The 15307-nt window shown below is 36.5% G+C and overlaps 1 protein-coding gene across 1 annotated transcript; it reads right to left on the bottom strand.

Moving 5' to 3' along the window:
- Positions 1-4283: 4283 nt before the first annotated feature.
- Positions 4284-8360, bottom strand: LOC132106093 (mucin-15-like). Its single transcript, XM_059511725.1, has 4 exons — positions 8186-8360; positions 5915-6587; positions 4684-4851; positions 4284-4540 (listed from the first exon to the last, which is right to left on the bottom strand). The coding sequence occupies exons 2-4, from the start codon at positions 6570-6572 to the stop codon at positions 4419-4421; spliced, it is 948 nt and encodes a 315-aa protein (XP_059367708.1). The 5' UTR covers positions 6573-6587; positions 8186-8360; the 3' UTR covers positions 4284-4418.
- Between the last annotated feature and the right edge of the window lie 6947 nt (positions 8361-15307).

Below are 15307 nucleotides of genomic sequence, written 5' to 3' on the forward strand. Positions count from 1 at the left end.
CAATACAAACCATTATTATTTCATTGGCTAAATTGGGAACACAATAAGAGAATACCTCAAACATTAGCCTATGTTTGCAAACTAACAAGATTTACAGACTAATGTTTTAATGACAATAAATACTTTTGTTTGGTACTTCATCCTGCAATTAATGTTTCCATGTTTGAGGTACTCTCGAAGGTAAATTACTAATCACCTGATTAGTAGGGTGAAAAAAGTGTTAAGTAGGAAAACCTGTAAACTTGAGTTTGTTCCATTACTAAACAATAAACATCTACATGGAGTTTTATTAACAAAGTTCGGGAGGAGCACGATCAGATAATCATCCAATTTGGCACAGGTGCATCTCGTTTAGCTAATCATCTTAACTAGCACACAAGCATGTATATATATATATCCAGTCTACCCCTCACTTCTAATCCATTTATCCCAAATTAGGGATGGGGGAGTTATTTGGTTTCGGGCTATGCTCCGGGCCGGACCCCTCCCCCAGGACAGCACACCAAAATATGCCTACTATTTGCTTTCAGATTAGATGTAAGGGTGAACTCATGAAATTAAGTTCAACCTAAATTAGTATGAGATGATCCATTCAGAGGGTGTTAAACCACATTCAGTCACTAATAATTATGAAAGATGATTATCAAGATTTCTGTGTCGATCTAAGTTAACAATTCGTGAAGCTATAGCTCAATGAAGAATTTAAGATTACCTACTGTTAGCTATCTAGTTCTGTTGGTAGCCTACAGTATGCTGATCCATTCTCTATATTGATAATAAACCACATATTTCATGGTGTTTTTGATATTTGGCTACCGTTACAAAAGAAAAATGTAAAAAACTATACTGCTTTATCAGAGATCCTCATATAGCTGCTTGTGGCATGACTGTTGGGTTCATGAGTTCCCTGTTTTGTGTTTGTGCGTTGTCACCGGATCACAAAAGATTTTAAAAAGGTATGTTTCAGTGTAGAATGACATCATGTTTTGAGTATAATTGTTAATTTGCTAAATAACTTATAGTTTGTGTCATGGTTAGTGACTGTCCCAATTATTGACCTGAGGTAGGCTATGCTCCAAGTAAATGAGCTTACAACTATTAAGCAGTTTTATAATATTCTTATTTTACCTTGAGAGTGCCTAAAATGTGTTGATGATTTTTCCAAAATGTATCTGTTGTGCCATAATGTAGTTTGTTATTAATGATTATTCTGTGCCATTCCTAATCGTTTGCTCAATCATTCCAAATAGTTTTTAAACAAAGCCAAAACGGAATGTATTGTACACACATGAACTGGAATATAAACTAAATATAAATCAATACATTTTTTGCCCAAAATGATACATTTAATGGTTGAAAGGCACTATAAAGACAAAAAGGAGCAAGATTGTCAGAATTTAACCACGTGATTTTTGTCTTTAATCATGTACTGCATTGTGGTGCACTTTGAGATTCAGATGAAAATCATTTTGACTCAAATGTGTTTTATTCAAGTTGTGACATCCGCAACCTTGCAGTACTTTAACAATGTTTTACTTATATTATATTCTACAAACTTATAACCATTCAAATGTTTAACATTTTTAATAAGAAATGCCTAAATCAAACCATACAGTAATTTGCATAATTTCATTTCAAAGATAAAAGTAAATTGCTGTTGCTGATTAAAGACAGCAACTGAATCTGTGTTAAAATTTGATTAACAAATGTGGTGGAGTCATTACATGTTTAAATATACAATTAATGATCATGGTAAAAAAAAAAAAAAAAAGCAGGTGAAAGCTACACAAGTATAGGTGTTTAGGGATGGGCCTGATCAACACATAGGATTTCTGTGGTAAGTAATATCTCTTATAGATCTAATCTCCAAGCACTTGACTGGCTCAATGACTCTCTCTCCTCTTCACCTGTAGCTGGTGTGTGGTGAGCACACTGGCGCCGTTGTCCTGTGGATGCTGCACACTGGTGGTGGTTGAGGAGAGACCCCCACATGATTGTAAAGCACTTTGGGTGTACAACAATACAGAATAAAAAAGTGCTATATAAAATGCATCATTCATTCATTTATTCATTCGTTCCTCTAAAACCTGTTATAAATTCCTATATGAACAGAAAATGGCAAATAGAGATTTATACACCACGAACAAACTCAATGAAAGCAGTCTAAATGTTTTTTGAGAAGAAACATACTTCCAAATCAGTGGGACCATATTGTTTATAGAATTCAAAGGTACAGCACACACATCCAAAAACTTTAAAACTGGGTGCTGGGCAGACAAGTAGTTGCAAAGGTAAACAATGAGTCCGCACACCAGAAAATGCTCCTTAGCAATTTTAACGGTTGCTCACCACGTGTAACGTTTCGGGCACAGCCCTTCATCTGATGAAGGGCTTGTGTACTGTATGATGTATGGTTGCTCACCACGTGTAACGTTTCGGGCACAGCCCTTCATCTGATGAAGGACTTGTGTACTGTATGATGTATGGTTGCTCACCACGTGTAACGTTTCGGGCACAGCCCTTCATCTGATGAAGGACTTGTGTACTGTATGATGTATGGTTGCTCACCACGTGTAACGTTTCGGGCACAGCCCTTCATCTGATGAAGGACTTGTGTACTGTATGATGTATGGTTGCTCACCACGTGTAACGTTTCGGGCACAGCCCTTCATCTGATGAAGGACTTGTGTACTGTATGATGTATGGTTGCTCACCACGTGTAACGTTTCGGGCACAGCCCTTCATCTGATGAAGGGCTTGTGCCCGAAACGTTACACGTGATTGCTAAGGAGCATTTTCTGGTGTGCAGACTCATTGTTTACCATATTGTTTATACCCATTTCAGAATAAGCCATTCAAGGATAACCCACATGTTTTTAATATGAGTAGAATATCCACCAACATGTTATTTTTGCCAAAACCCTTTATCCATGAAACATGTTTTATTAGGTCATGCTTGGTTTGATTACTTTTGATTATCTTCATTCCAAAAGTGTGGATTTCAGGAACAAAATATAGTAAAACTTTAAAACTGGCCAAATAATGGCCAAATAATATTTGGATCATATAGTTTACATGTTATTTATTTTTTGCATTTGATTTGTTTAACTATTACAGTGATAAAGTACACATTTTGGTCATCATACAGTACACACAATCTACCATCCACTGCATCGGATAAATGAAAAATAAAAAAATAAAAATAATAATTGTTTAATTCTGAGGACGTTTACCCATGTCATATTTCAGAACACCGGACCTTCCTTTGTAAACTACTGTTAACATTCGATGGCCAGGGGTGCTTCTCAATATCCCTCCTCGTTTCTTGATCCTCTGTCCTCCATCATATGACCCGGAAACTGATCAAGCGCAGCCATCTTGAAGGACATCTCAATTCTTCATCATTTACTCACCCTCATGTCTTTCCAAACATGTATGAGTTGTTTTTTATGAGTTTTTTTGAAGTTTGAAGTTTTGAAGTTTTTTATGAGTTTGATATTTTGAAGATTCCTGATAATCAAACAGTTGGAAGTTGCAATTGACTTCTATAGTATTTATTTTTTTTCCTTTCATAAGAAAGCAACTCATACAGGTTTGGAACGACATGAGGGTGAGTAAATGATGACAGAATTTGTATTTTTGGTTGAACTATCTCTTTAATAATACCTTGATTGTATAATAACCAGACATGGAGACAAGCCTTATTTTATCATTTTATTATTTATAATAATGTGAGAACCTACTGCCATGTTTATTCTCTATTTAGTTTAAAGCTTTTGCAAACTAACAAAAAATCTTAAAATATTATAGGGTCATAAGAAAGGCCTGTGTCTGAAAAATCAATGAGGCAAAAAGCCAATAGATGTAATCTATCCCAGTGATATAATCTTGATCTTCTATCTAGACCAAAACTGTTGTGCATGTGAAGCTGTGTCTGTCACGCTGTCTGGTCTCTGTTTCCCTGAGTCTCCAGTAGTGGTCTCACTTCCCCATAGGCCCCTCACCGTAGGCACTACAATTCCCACAAAGCCTTGTCCCTTCATCACAGTAATTGCACTCCTGTTAATTGCACTCAGATGTCTTCACTTGTTAGTCATTATCCTCCCTATATTAACCAGTCCTTTTCTGTTTGTCAGAAGCAGACATACAATCCAACACTTTACAGTTCCAACAAAAAGTGCCCAGTATAGAAATATTATTTTTTTTTCAGATAGTCTAAAACATTCTAACAAAAGACATACTAAACATAACATTTGTTTTGTTTTTTTATTATTATTTTTTTATTTTTATTGTTTAGTTATGCAAAATTGCCTAATGATTGAGTTGGCAAAAATTACTATAATTTCTTAATTACATTCTTTTGTCTTCACATGGGTGCTGCAATATAAAAAAATGTCTATGGCATCACAGATTTGTTCTCATTTTGAATGTCCCTGTGGAAAGTTGGCCATCTGGATGTTGTCCCCTTGTAGTCCTGGATTGTAGTAACCAAATCCCTCAAACTTCAGGTCGAGTGGCTCACTGTTATCCAATCGGAGAACTTTGAAAAGATGAGACAAAACAATATGTATAAGAGTATCACAGGGAAAAATGATTCTGTGTTATATTCATATGCCCTCACATGTATTCAAATGGATCATGGTTCAAAGTGATGCAAATAATGACAGGTTAGTTTTATATTACCTGGATCAGGTGACATCTCTTCCTCAAGTTTTCTGTGTGAGAAGTCTCTTTTGTTTCTTCGATTCAGGATGATAAATGCTCCCAAGGCCAAGACCCCCAATATAATCCCAATGACTAGGACAACAGTCCATGTCTGCCCTTTCTTGCTTTCGGTAACATCTGAAGATAAACCGGTGAAGACATATTTAATGTTTATTGTAACAACGAAGCAACACTTGACCAAATTAGCGTCATGAATCAAATCAGACCAACACCATCAGAGGTCCTTTTCAATTATTAAAGAACGTTTTTAAAGCCAGCCAGTTTCCAATTTATTAGTATACTTTATCAGGTCAAAACCATAAAATATAGAGATATATTAAAATAATTCTGAATATTCAAATATAAACAGTTCATAATGCTGTTTGGACATAGATTGATTGGAGTTACATTCACTAAAAAGATCATGTAATTTGTTCTCCAGCAATGTCAGGTGTTCTGTGTCACATTGGTCCACCCTGACCTTGAAAAGAGCCCCTCCCAATATATGCAGGGTGAACACCACTCTTATTGTGAGGGAAGGTGAGGTGTCCGTAACTAGACACTCTGGCCCAGAGCAGAGAACAAACAAAGCCTGAAATCCAACCCAGCGTGGAGAAACAGCAGCAAATATGTCTTTTATGACTGAATTGAGAAGCCAAGAATGAGGGTTAGCTCGAGGGATGAAATAAAAAGATTTGTGTGATCTTTGTGCTGAGGTGAAATAATGCTTATTATAGGTCAAAACACTATCAGTGTCACAGATTTCGAGTGAGCATTCTATTTCAGCTAAATACTTTTTGATTACAATTTTATCATGTCCACTGTCCAAAAGTTTGGGGGTCTGCAAGATTTATACTTACTAGACTTATACTCACCAAGGCTGCATTTATTTAAACAATAATACAGCAAGACATTGTAGTACTGTGAAATATTTGTAATTATTTGAATGTACTTGAAAATGTAAGTTATTCCTATGATGGCAAAGCTGAATTTTCAGCATCATAACTCCAGTCTACAGTGTCACATGATCCTTCAGAAATCATTCTAATATGCTGATTTGGTACTAAAGAAACACTTTTATATATAATTATCAAAGAGGAAAACAGTTGTGCTGCCTAAAAAAATGTACTGACCTTAAACTTTTAAAAAGCATGGTACTTAAATAATGAAAATCTAATGACAGAACTAATTAGATTTAGATTTAGATTCTAACCTCTTTCAGAATTCTCTCTGGTGTCAGTAGGTTCGGTCTGGTTCGTATCCTCACTGTGTGACAGGGCAGGAGTCGTGACGTTCTCAGAGACGGTCGGTCCAATTGCTGCCGTTGTGCTTCTGTGTACTGGTGTTTGAGTTGGACTCACTGTAGTTTTGTTCTGGACGCTTTCGTCTTTTATTGTGGTGGTCGGACTCTTAGTAGTGCTGCTGCTGGGTACATCATCTGAGGGAAAATATCCAGAACCCGATTCATCATGGCTGCTCTCTGTTGTGGTAGTCTCAGGATGTGGACTGGTATATGTGTCATTAAGAGTAGATTCATTTGTGTGTTCTGGCTCTGGTGTGGAGGTATTTGTGGCGCTGTTCTGTGTCAGTGTTTCGTTGGATTGTGCTGATGTATCTAAGTGCTCAGAACTTGTATTAAGTGCAGTCACAGTAGGTGGTGCTGTAGCAATGGGACCATCAGAACTAGCTTCTTCTGTGTCAGCAAAGGACTGCTCAGGCATCTGATCCAACTTTGTGGAATTCTGCTCTCCTTCTTCGCCTGTAGTCCCATTATATCTTTCCCAATCCTCAGGTATCTGGGTGGACGCTTCTTGGAACGCCTGAAGTATCAAGAAGAGTGCAAGTGTGATGCCCAGAGGCAATTTCATGTTTGGTTCCTCTACCTGCCGAAATAAGGCATGTTACCTGTGTGTGGAGTGTGCATATCACAGAAAATATAAACGATGCAAACAGAGGAAAAAAATGCAAAAAATATATATTTTTTAAATAAAATCCACTATTTTAAATGTAACAAATTATTTTACATAAGTAGACTTTGTTGGTATAAATGCTGGCATCAATCAAAATGAATCAACATTTGTGGGAAGCAAAACCTATGATGTCTCTCTCTACAAAATGAAAGTGTTCTTCAGTCTTTATATCTCAGAAACCTCTGTTTAGCAGCCATTTGTTCCACTCCCATGACTCCTTTTCACTGAAGTGAATCTAAGCCCTCTTGTTGCAGCTGTAATGCATACCATTCAACCATGTCACTGAACTACAATAGCAGGAGGTAAGCCATATTCTGTATTCTGTGTATGGTAAACAATGTTCACACCCAAACTATATTTAGATGCACGTTTTGAGTAAAATTGACAAAACTGGACACAAAGAACAAAGCACCGTTCATACAAATACTTATATAAATACTTAAATATTATGCTTTGATGAGACATAGATGTGGCATGATGGTGTCAGTTATTGGTCTCTTTATTTTATATTGATGTGTTGTTGAACAGACTCACCCACACTTAACATGACTAACTGAGTAACTATTTCCAACGTATCGCCACTCCACAGTTATTCCTGTTTCGCCAGTTTATCTGTTATCATCTAATATTGCTGGCCACCAACAACACTACAATGAAACAGCGACAATGTTACAGAAATGAAAGTGTTTGAGGGAGAAAAAGTATTTGGGCTCCATATTATAATCCTGTTTTAGTATTTAGTTTATAGAACATTTAATCTAGCATGTCATAACGGAATCAGACACTGATTTCTAGTGGTGTAATTATTTTTATTATTTACAAATATTTATCATAATTTTACAAATAATTATTATAACATTATGTTGTTCTTTATTTTACGGTCAATTTATGAATGATATATTTGTCAGTTATTATTATTATTATTATTATTATAGTTTATATGTATGTCTGCTGGCATAATTCTGAGGTAACATGAAGTCAATTTGCAAATTTAAAAAAAATAAAATTAAGTTAAAATGTAAAATAACACCCTTTTAGACAATTCTCTCTCCCTCCTTACAACATCTTGGAGGAAAATATGCTATTAATAATCTTAAAATGTGCCAAAACTGGTTTCCAAATACTAAGTATGTGGCATTTCTTATGATACAGCAGTCATATGAAGTCAATAACGCAAAGTAATGAGAAAAACTGTGTGGTTAGGCTATAATAAAATATATATTCCAAAGGTTTGTTTAAGGAATACATATTTGGTTCATTGTTTATAAGACAGTTCATCCGTATCTCCAGAAAATCTTAACATCCTAAAGGTCATTTATTATTGCAATCATAATGACTTCCTTCATTGGATCACAATTTCAATAGCATTCATACCGCACTGATATCTAATGCCTATTCTCCATTTTACACCAGACTGGGTCAGATGAATTTTAAAGCAGTACAACAATCCTCAATAGGCTTCTATGTATTAAAAATCTAAACTGTGTTTATATTTAAATGATATAAACTACCTGAGTGTTGCCGGTAGGACTCGGGTGAGATGATCGAGGTAGGTTGAAGTCAAATGGTTTGAGAGTTCAGAGAGTGTGCATCCAGACACAAGAGGCAAGGGGAGGGACCTGTCTCGCTTGTGGCTACCCGGGAACAGGCCTTTCCTGAATTTGCACCTGTAAACCACACCTCAGCATCAAACTTCCTGGATGCAAAGAAGCAAATAAAGCACTGATGTGCGTCAGCTGAATAAAGGACTGAAATTCAACGTCAGTCTCCATTCATATGTCAGTCATACCTCATCGGTGTACACAGGTTTATCCTGGATGTAGGTTTTGAAGTCTTAGAACAACTAAAAATCCCTGAAGGGAGGAGCCTCTAACCCACTGGGCCTCCCAGTGACCTGTGTCCATGGCGACGCACAGGTTGCTCAGATCTGCTTTCCTCTGCCCCATATCTTTTCAACATTAGTTACAAAAGACACATTCTATTTGTAAATCACCAATGGCCATGTGCATCATAAGGCTGTCTTTTGTCATAGTGGGCTCATAGGTTGCATTTTAACAGTGTCATTACTGGGATGCTGAAACATTTATGCCTCTTCATAAGGGATAGCTGTGGTATGTTTTCAATGGTTAATCATGGGTTTTAATTTAAATGAACTGTGAACAACACAAATATGGGCACACTGGCCAGATGACTTGCTCTTCTCACAGTGGCCCAGCAGAGGGCAAAGTGTATTATAACTCTTTCTATTCTGTAGAGAGCAGTAACATGATTGTTCTTACATTAAAAGTAACACATATTTCAGTTGCAACTTATTTTTGTAGTAATTTACACTTATCAAGCCAGCAAAATCACAGGTATATTAAAGATACGAATGGTAGAGTTTCTCCCCAATTATCTATATTTATTCTCAGTTCCAAAATTTTAACATACTTTACTGAGTATCAACAATAGCGCTGGCCTGCTGTTAGGATGGTAATGTTAGGCATGATATATCATTTTTTTCTAAAATGTCAGAAGGTAAGAAATCCGTGTCAGAAGGTAAGAAATTGTTGAATAAAGTCATTATTTTTGTTTTCTTTGCACACAAAAAGTATTCTCGTAGCTTCATAACATTAGGGTTCAACCAGTGATGGACTATTTTAACCATGTCCTTCCTACCTTTCTGGGCCTTGAACGTGTCAGTTGAGCTGTTGTCTATGCAGGGTCAGAAAGCTCTCGGATTTCATCAAAATATCTTAATTTGTGTTCTGAAGATCAACAAAGGTCTTACGGGTTTGGATGGACATGATGTCGAGTAATTAATAATTGTAATTTTGAGGTGAACTATAAGCTCTGAAATTTGTAACGTAGTTTGCTTATAAGTGTGGTAAGAACAACTCTTAAATTCTCTTTTAAGCTGGCTTAATCATGGTTTAAACTTGCCTCCAAGCCAGGCCAAGCTTGGCCCGATGAAATGGCCATAAACCCAAAATTACATACATCACCCTGACCAGGCTGAGAGACTAGCTAAACCGACAAACCAGCTTAGGCTTTTTTTTTTTGAGCAGTTGAGTAATTAAAAACATTTTGCCCACCTTTAAATGCTTATTAGTAACTATCCTTTGTAAGAAACTACAGACTGTCCAGATTCAGATTCCACTTCACAATAGATGTTCAATCATGCTTATTTCCCAAAATGGCTTAATTATTATGGAGAAGAAGAAAGTCAACAGGTATATTGTTTTTAGCACCATTTGTAATGATCACATCCTCATTAAATGACTGTACAATGTGTGTGGGACACTGAGAACCAACTCAGACAATGGGCTGTCTCAACTTCATTAACATACAGACCACAGCTGTTACGCCAGGAGCAACTTCATTTACATTACAGGTAGTACACTTTAACTGTATAAAAGGGTGGAGTTTTGGATGTTCGGGGGTTCATTTCGTCTCCATTGAACCCAAGGCATTACATATACATTGTCACAGCTTTACTGCAATAAACATCTTCATTGATACCTTCAACGTCCTCAAAATAAGAAATAAATCAGTGGAAATTATGTTAAATGTTTAAAGGAATAGTACAACCAAACAAATTACATTTGCTGAAAATGTAACTTCAAGTCATTCAAGATAAAATTGCAGCTATTATATTTAACATAATTATCGCACGATTAGAAATATGGTTATTAATAAAAAGTTATGGGTAATAACCATGGCAAAAGGAGAAACCCTGGCAGGGATTTTCAATGTGGGCTGTTTTCATTTAGAAATTTTCTTTTAGAAGGAGCAACCAACTTCACATATACTTTATTGGATTTCTTGACCCTTTAAATTAGGCAACTTCTGTCCAATTTACATGGGCATTGGAAAACTTTGCTTGCAGAAGGTTCCTGATCAAATGAATAAAATGAAACTGCCCCTGGAGAACAAAAGCCTGGTACCCACAGGCCAGACTATTAAACTTCAGGGTTTCACATCATAAAGTAACAGCACACTGTAGCTGTCAAGTTCCAACTTTACACTGGAAATTTATGGAAAGCTGAATTAAATGTGAAGTGGTCATTGGCATGTATGACAGCATACTAGAAGACAAGGTCAAATACTTAATCAAGGAAAGATTTATACCAGCAAAAGCATATGTTTGTATGTTTTAACATTTAATTTGGGGCCTGCTGCAGTTTAAGACCTCATGGGGGAGCTGTTAACTGCATTTTACCGGGGGAACCTGATGAATGGTGAGGTAACAGACTTGTACAGTGTCAAATGTGAATGATTACAATACTAGATGAAATCTGATTAGCAGCTGGACACTAAAAGATTCCTCTAGTGACGATTTATTATACAGGGAGAAGCAAGCCAAACTATTTTGATCACAACAAAGCCAGTTCATTCCCTTAAGGTTTCTAATGGTTCAGCAGAAATTTTCATCCAACATTTTATGGTATTCATGTAAGCCAATAGAAAATGCTTTAAATGAGGCTTTTAGACAAAGCAATATTTTTTAAGCATCAGAGGAATGTTTCGTTATATTATGTTCGGAGTTGACTGATCTCTTCGTGGTATATCTTACAGTTATCTAAAGTGAGGGCCGGAATGTGTTTTAATATATTTCTGGCTTTAGATAAGTCTGTCTGTTGATGTTAGTGACCCAACCAAACAGTCTCATTTAATTTGTAACATTCTTTCTGTGACAAGCCTATATCAATTAACAAAATTGTAATAGATATAGCTTTAGTTAATAATAACACCACTGGTCTGGAGAGGGTGAGGGGATTCATTATTGACTCACTTTCATGTGACTTTCATCCCAAACCCTTATGACCTTCTTTTTTGCTATCCAACATAACAGGATATAAGTTCTGACCCTGGTCTGTTCCATACAACAAAAGCAGATGAAAAAAAAAAAAAGTTTTACAGCTTTGTTCGCCAATCACGTCAATTATCTTGATATTTCAAACAACATCAAAATTACAAGAGTCATGGTGCCTTTATACAACTGTTCAATAAACAAGATGGTAATATTGAGTAACTTTGCTTTTAGACACAACGTTGCCAGCTATTTTGTCTGTTTTTGCTCTGACAATGAAAACAGTTATAGTCCAGACAGAGCCTCATGTCTCCATCTGAATGAAAAGACTTAAACATATTTTCAGTATGTGTGACTAGATAGGCCTACCTTTGTGGAGAGTTTAAAAAGCTACAAAAAGACTACAATATTTATGGGGTTGTAACCTTTTCAATAAGCTTAGTTAACCTGCAAAGTCTCAAACGGAACAAATACACTTTCTGTTTCCTAATATGATTAAAGGCAAAAAGAATTACAATGATATGTAAAGGTATATTACAGCTGGAATCTTCCTGTCCAACCCGCAGAGTCCCAACTGAATGAACACAGACTTTTCCTTTTCTCCCCCCCCCCCTCTCCTACAGATTTTTTTTCATCCCCAATTTTTTCTAACTTTTCAGCAGATGCTTTTCCGTTTATCACACTATTACATAAACCCTGGAAAAAATGTGGGAGTGGAGCTTAACTTCCCAGTCAAAGACCATCTTAAATGCAGGATTACGATTAATATCCTCAGTAAAAAGTACATGGTTCACATTAGTAGGCTTTCTCTTCCTGTAGACATTGCACCAAAGAACATTGACATTAATGCTTGTGCATTTGGTCTTATGTGAAGACTATTTTCACCGTCAGACTGAATAGATAAAGTGATGACCAGACTTACATAACATAACCACCAGGTACAAACAATTGTTCTGGCAGCGATATTGACCTTAGGTATGGTGAACACATGGACATGGTTTCAGAAAAGACTTTCCTAGAACACAACAAATTGTGCAAACATTTAAGGGTATCTGATGAGTGACTCAGAATAAGGTCAGGGCATGGAGCTACTCTTTTCCTAAGAATTGTTCACCTCCTGGGTACATCCATGTGTTTGTGTGTCTGTGTGTGTGTGTCTGTGTGTGTGTGTGTGTGTGTGTGTGTGTGTGAGAGAGAGAGAGAGAGAGAGAGAGAGAGAGAGAGAAAAGAAATAGACAAAGAGAATCCCGACCTTAAACTCTTTCAGATTTGGAGGAAATACAGAGAGATAATAAAAGAGAGACTTTCCTCAGACATGAGCTCGGCATCCTGCTTCACTTATGTTTCACTGCTAATTGATGCCATGAGGAGACAGAAAGTGGCTTGTTTGAAGACTTGAAAAAAGGGAATGTATGATGATCATAAAACCTTCTTTTGAGATATTTTTGTCAATCTAACCCTTAAAACACTTATTCATAAAAACACATCTACATGTATCTGTGGATTCTATCAATTACAGAATCCATGTACTGTAGACTCCACACACTCACTCACACATGCACACACACACACACACACACACACACTCACTCACACACGCGCACACACACACACACACACACACACACACACAATGATACACACAGACAGTAACATAAAACTCAATATTACTCTAATACACTAATCCTTGACACTAATTTAAAATTATGGTGCTTTATCAAAATGTTTTGTCATTTTGTAATTCACAATGGGTTTTAAATGCTGGGCCAATTTTTTTGTGTGTGTGTCTATTCCAGATTTATTTAATTAATCCCTTTATCCATCATAAATATCCACCATATCCATCGTCTCACTGCCTTAATGCCCTAAAAGTCTGCAGATTAACATATACGTGCATTAAGGCAGTGTATTGTGTATGATGACTATGCAAATTACATTCTTAGTTGGATTACAACTACAATACTGATGTTCATTCACTGTGGATTTGCAAACGGTTTGGTAGGTCAATATCTGTTGCAAAAAAAAAAAAAAAGAAACTGTTGGCTTTTGTATCACTGCACTAACAGAAACACGTATCTGTTTCAGTAATCATTGTCATTAGGATTGTTCCTATAAACAGTAAAACAGTGAAAAAGTGTGACCCCTTGAGATAATTTTATTTTTATTTATGGCATTAGTCACAAGACTGACAGCCTTCTGTGAGAGCACAACAGTGGTTCTTTTGTTTTCTTTTTTTCTCTTTTTTATTATTATATTTTATTTTATTGGGGGAAAAAATCCAATATAAATCATAAAAATTTAGCCAGCTACATTGATTAGGGAACATGCCATCATGTACTTTTAAGTTTTTTTAAATAAAACACAGTGACAAAAAATACAGCAATACAAATGAAAAGAAAAACTCACTGTCAGCTGTATTTTATTAAATGTGACAGATAATTTTAAAAGCCCAGAATGACCTTGGCACTTTCCCTCCTAATCCATTTGGGAGGAATGAAAAACTCAGCTTGGTTGAACAGATCTGAACCAAAATCTGGTGTAGTCACAGCTCACAGGGGAGCACTCCATTTGACACACTACAGTATAATGAATAAGCATTGAGTCATGAAACTAAAGACGAACATGTTCTTTAAATAATGAATATGTCTGTAAGTAATGTGCTCTGTAGATAACGTATAAACTGAGTGCTGTAGGTAATCAAATCTCAGGTTGGCAGTTTAACACCTGAGCCCCAGCCTTTATTACTAATTTGAAAATGTCAATTTAGAACAAGTAACAAAGGAACATTGCGTTGCTTCATTGAAAGCTTATTGTTTTACAGTGGTGTAGTCCAGGGTATACGCTGGTATACGGCGTATACCTACTTATTTTTCAGTCAGCATTGCGTATACCCACTTCTAAATCCCCCCTGATGCGCACCAGTCAGTAATATCTGTGAGCCAGATTGCCCATTTTTTCCTCAAGGATGGTGAAGCCATGACCCACCCTTCTCTGCCTCTAATTGGCTGGTACTCGCTGCTTTCACTGATGCGATTGGTTAACTTTAGGCATGTGGACTGATGAGCCAATCAGAGGCAGAGTAGGGCGGGTCATGCAGAGGAAAATATCGCTACTACCTCAGGTGCCAGTGAAAAAAAAAACTCAGGTGCAGGTGCCACTTGACTACGATAACGGGTCGGCAGCAGACCAAACAACAGATGAAGAAACAACACAAGCGGCGGTGTGCCACCCCAGTTGATGGAAGACATAATTCTGAGGTAAGTTTTAAGGAGGTTTCCAAAAATTATCATTATTTTAACTACTGTCAAATTGCCAGTGGCAATATGACTGTACATTTAGAGGAGAAGAGATTTTGCCACCAATAGTTGCGAGGAGTCGGCTAACGGTATGAAGCTAGCTATGTAGATTGGGATAATGTGGGGAAACCGGGGCATTGTTGGTTTTCAGTAAGTTTTTAATCAACCCAGTTCATAAGAATTTCATACCAGACTGATGAAACTGATTATCTCAATGTCTATGAAGCTTGTTTATTATTGTAAAGGTCTAAATTATAACGTTAGCCAAGTTACTTAGCCCTAAATTATAACATTAGCCAAGTTACTTAGCCCTAACTAACCTATATGATCTAGTTTAATTTTTTAGTAGCTATGCTGGTAGTTGATTTTTAAGTAAGATAAAACACAAGAATGGGGACATGTAGTTTAAGATTCAGCCTAAAACAATATTGAGGACTAATCAGGCTGTCTTATTTTGTATAGGGACAGATAACAATGACAAGGAAGGGAGATATTGCTGACTTTTTTGTAAAGAGGCACAAATCAGGCCCAGATCAGGCCCAGGC

Source organism: Carassius carassius, chromosome 2 (assembly GCF_963082965.1).
Source record: "Carassius carassius chromosome 2, fCarCar2.1, whole genome shotgun sequence".
NCBI lineage: Eukaryota > Metazoa > Chordata > Actinopteri > Cypriniformes > Cyprinidae > Carassius > Carassius carassius.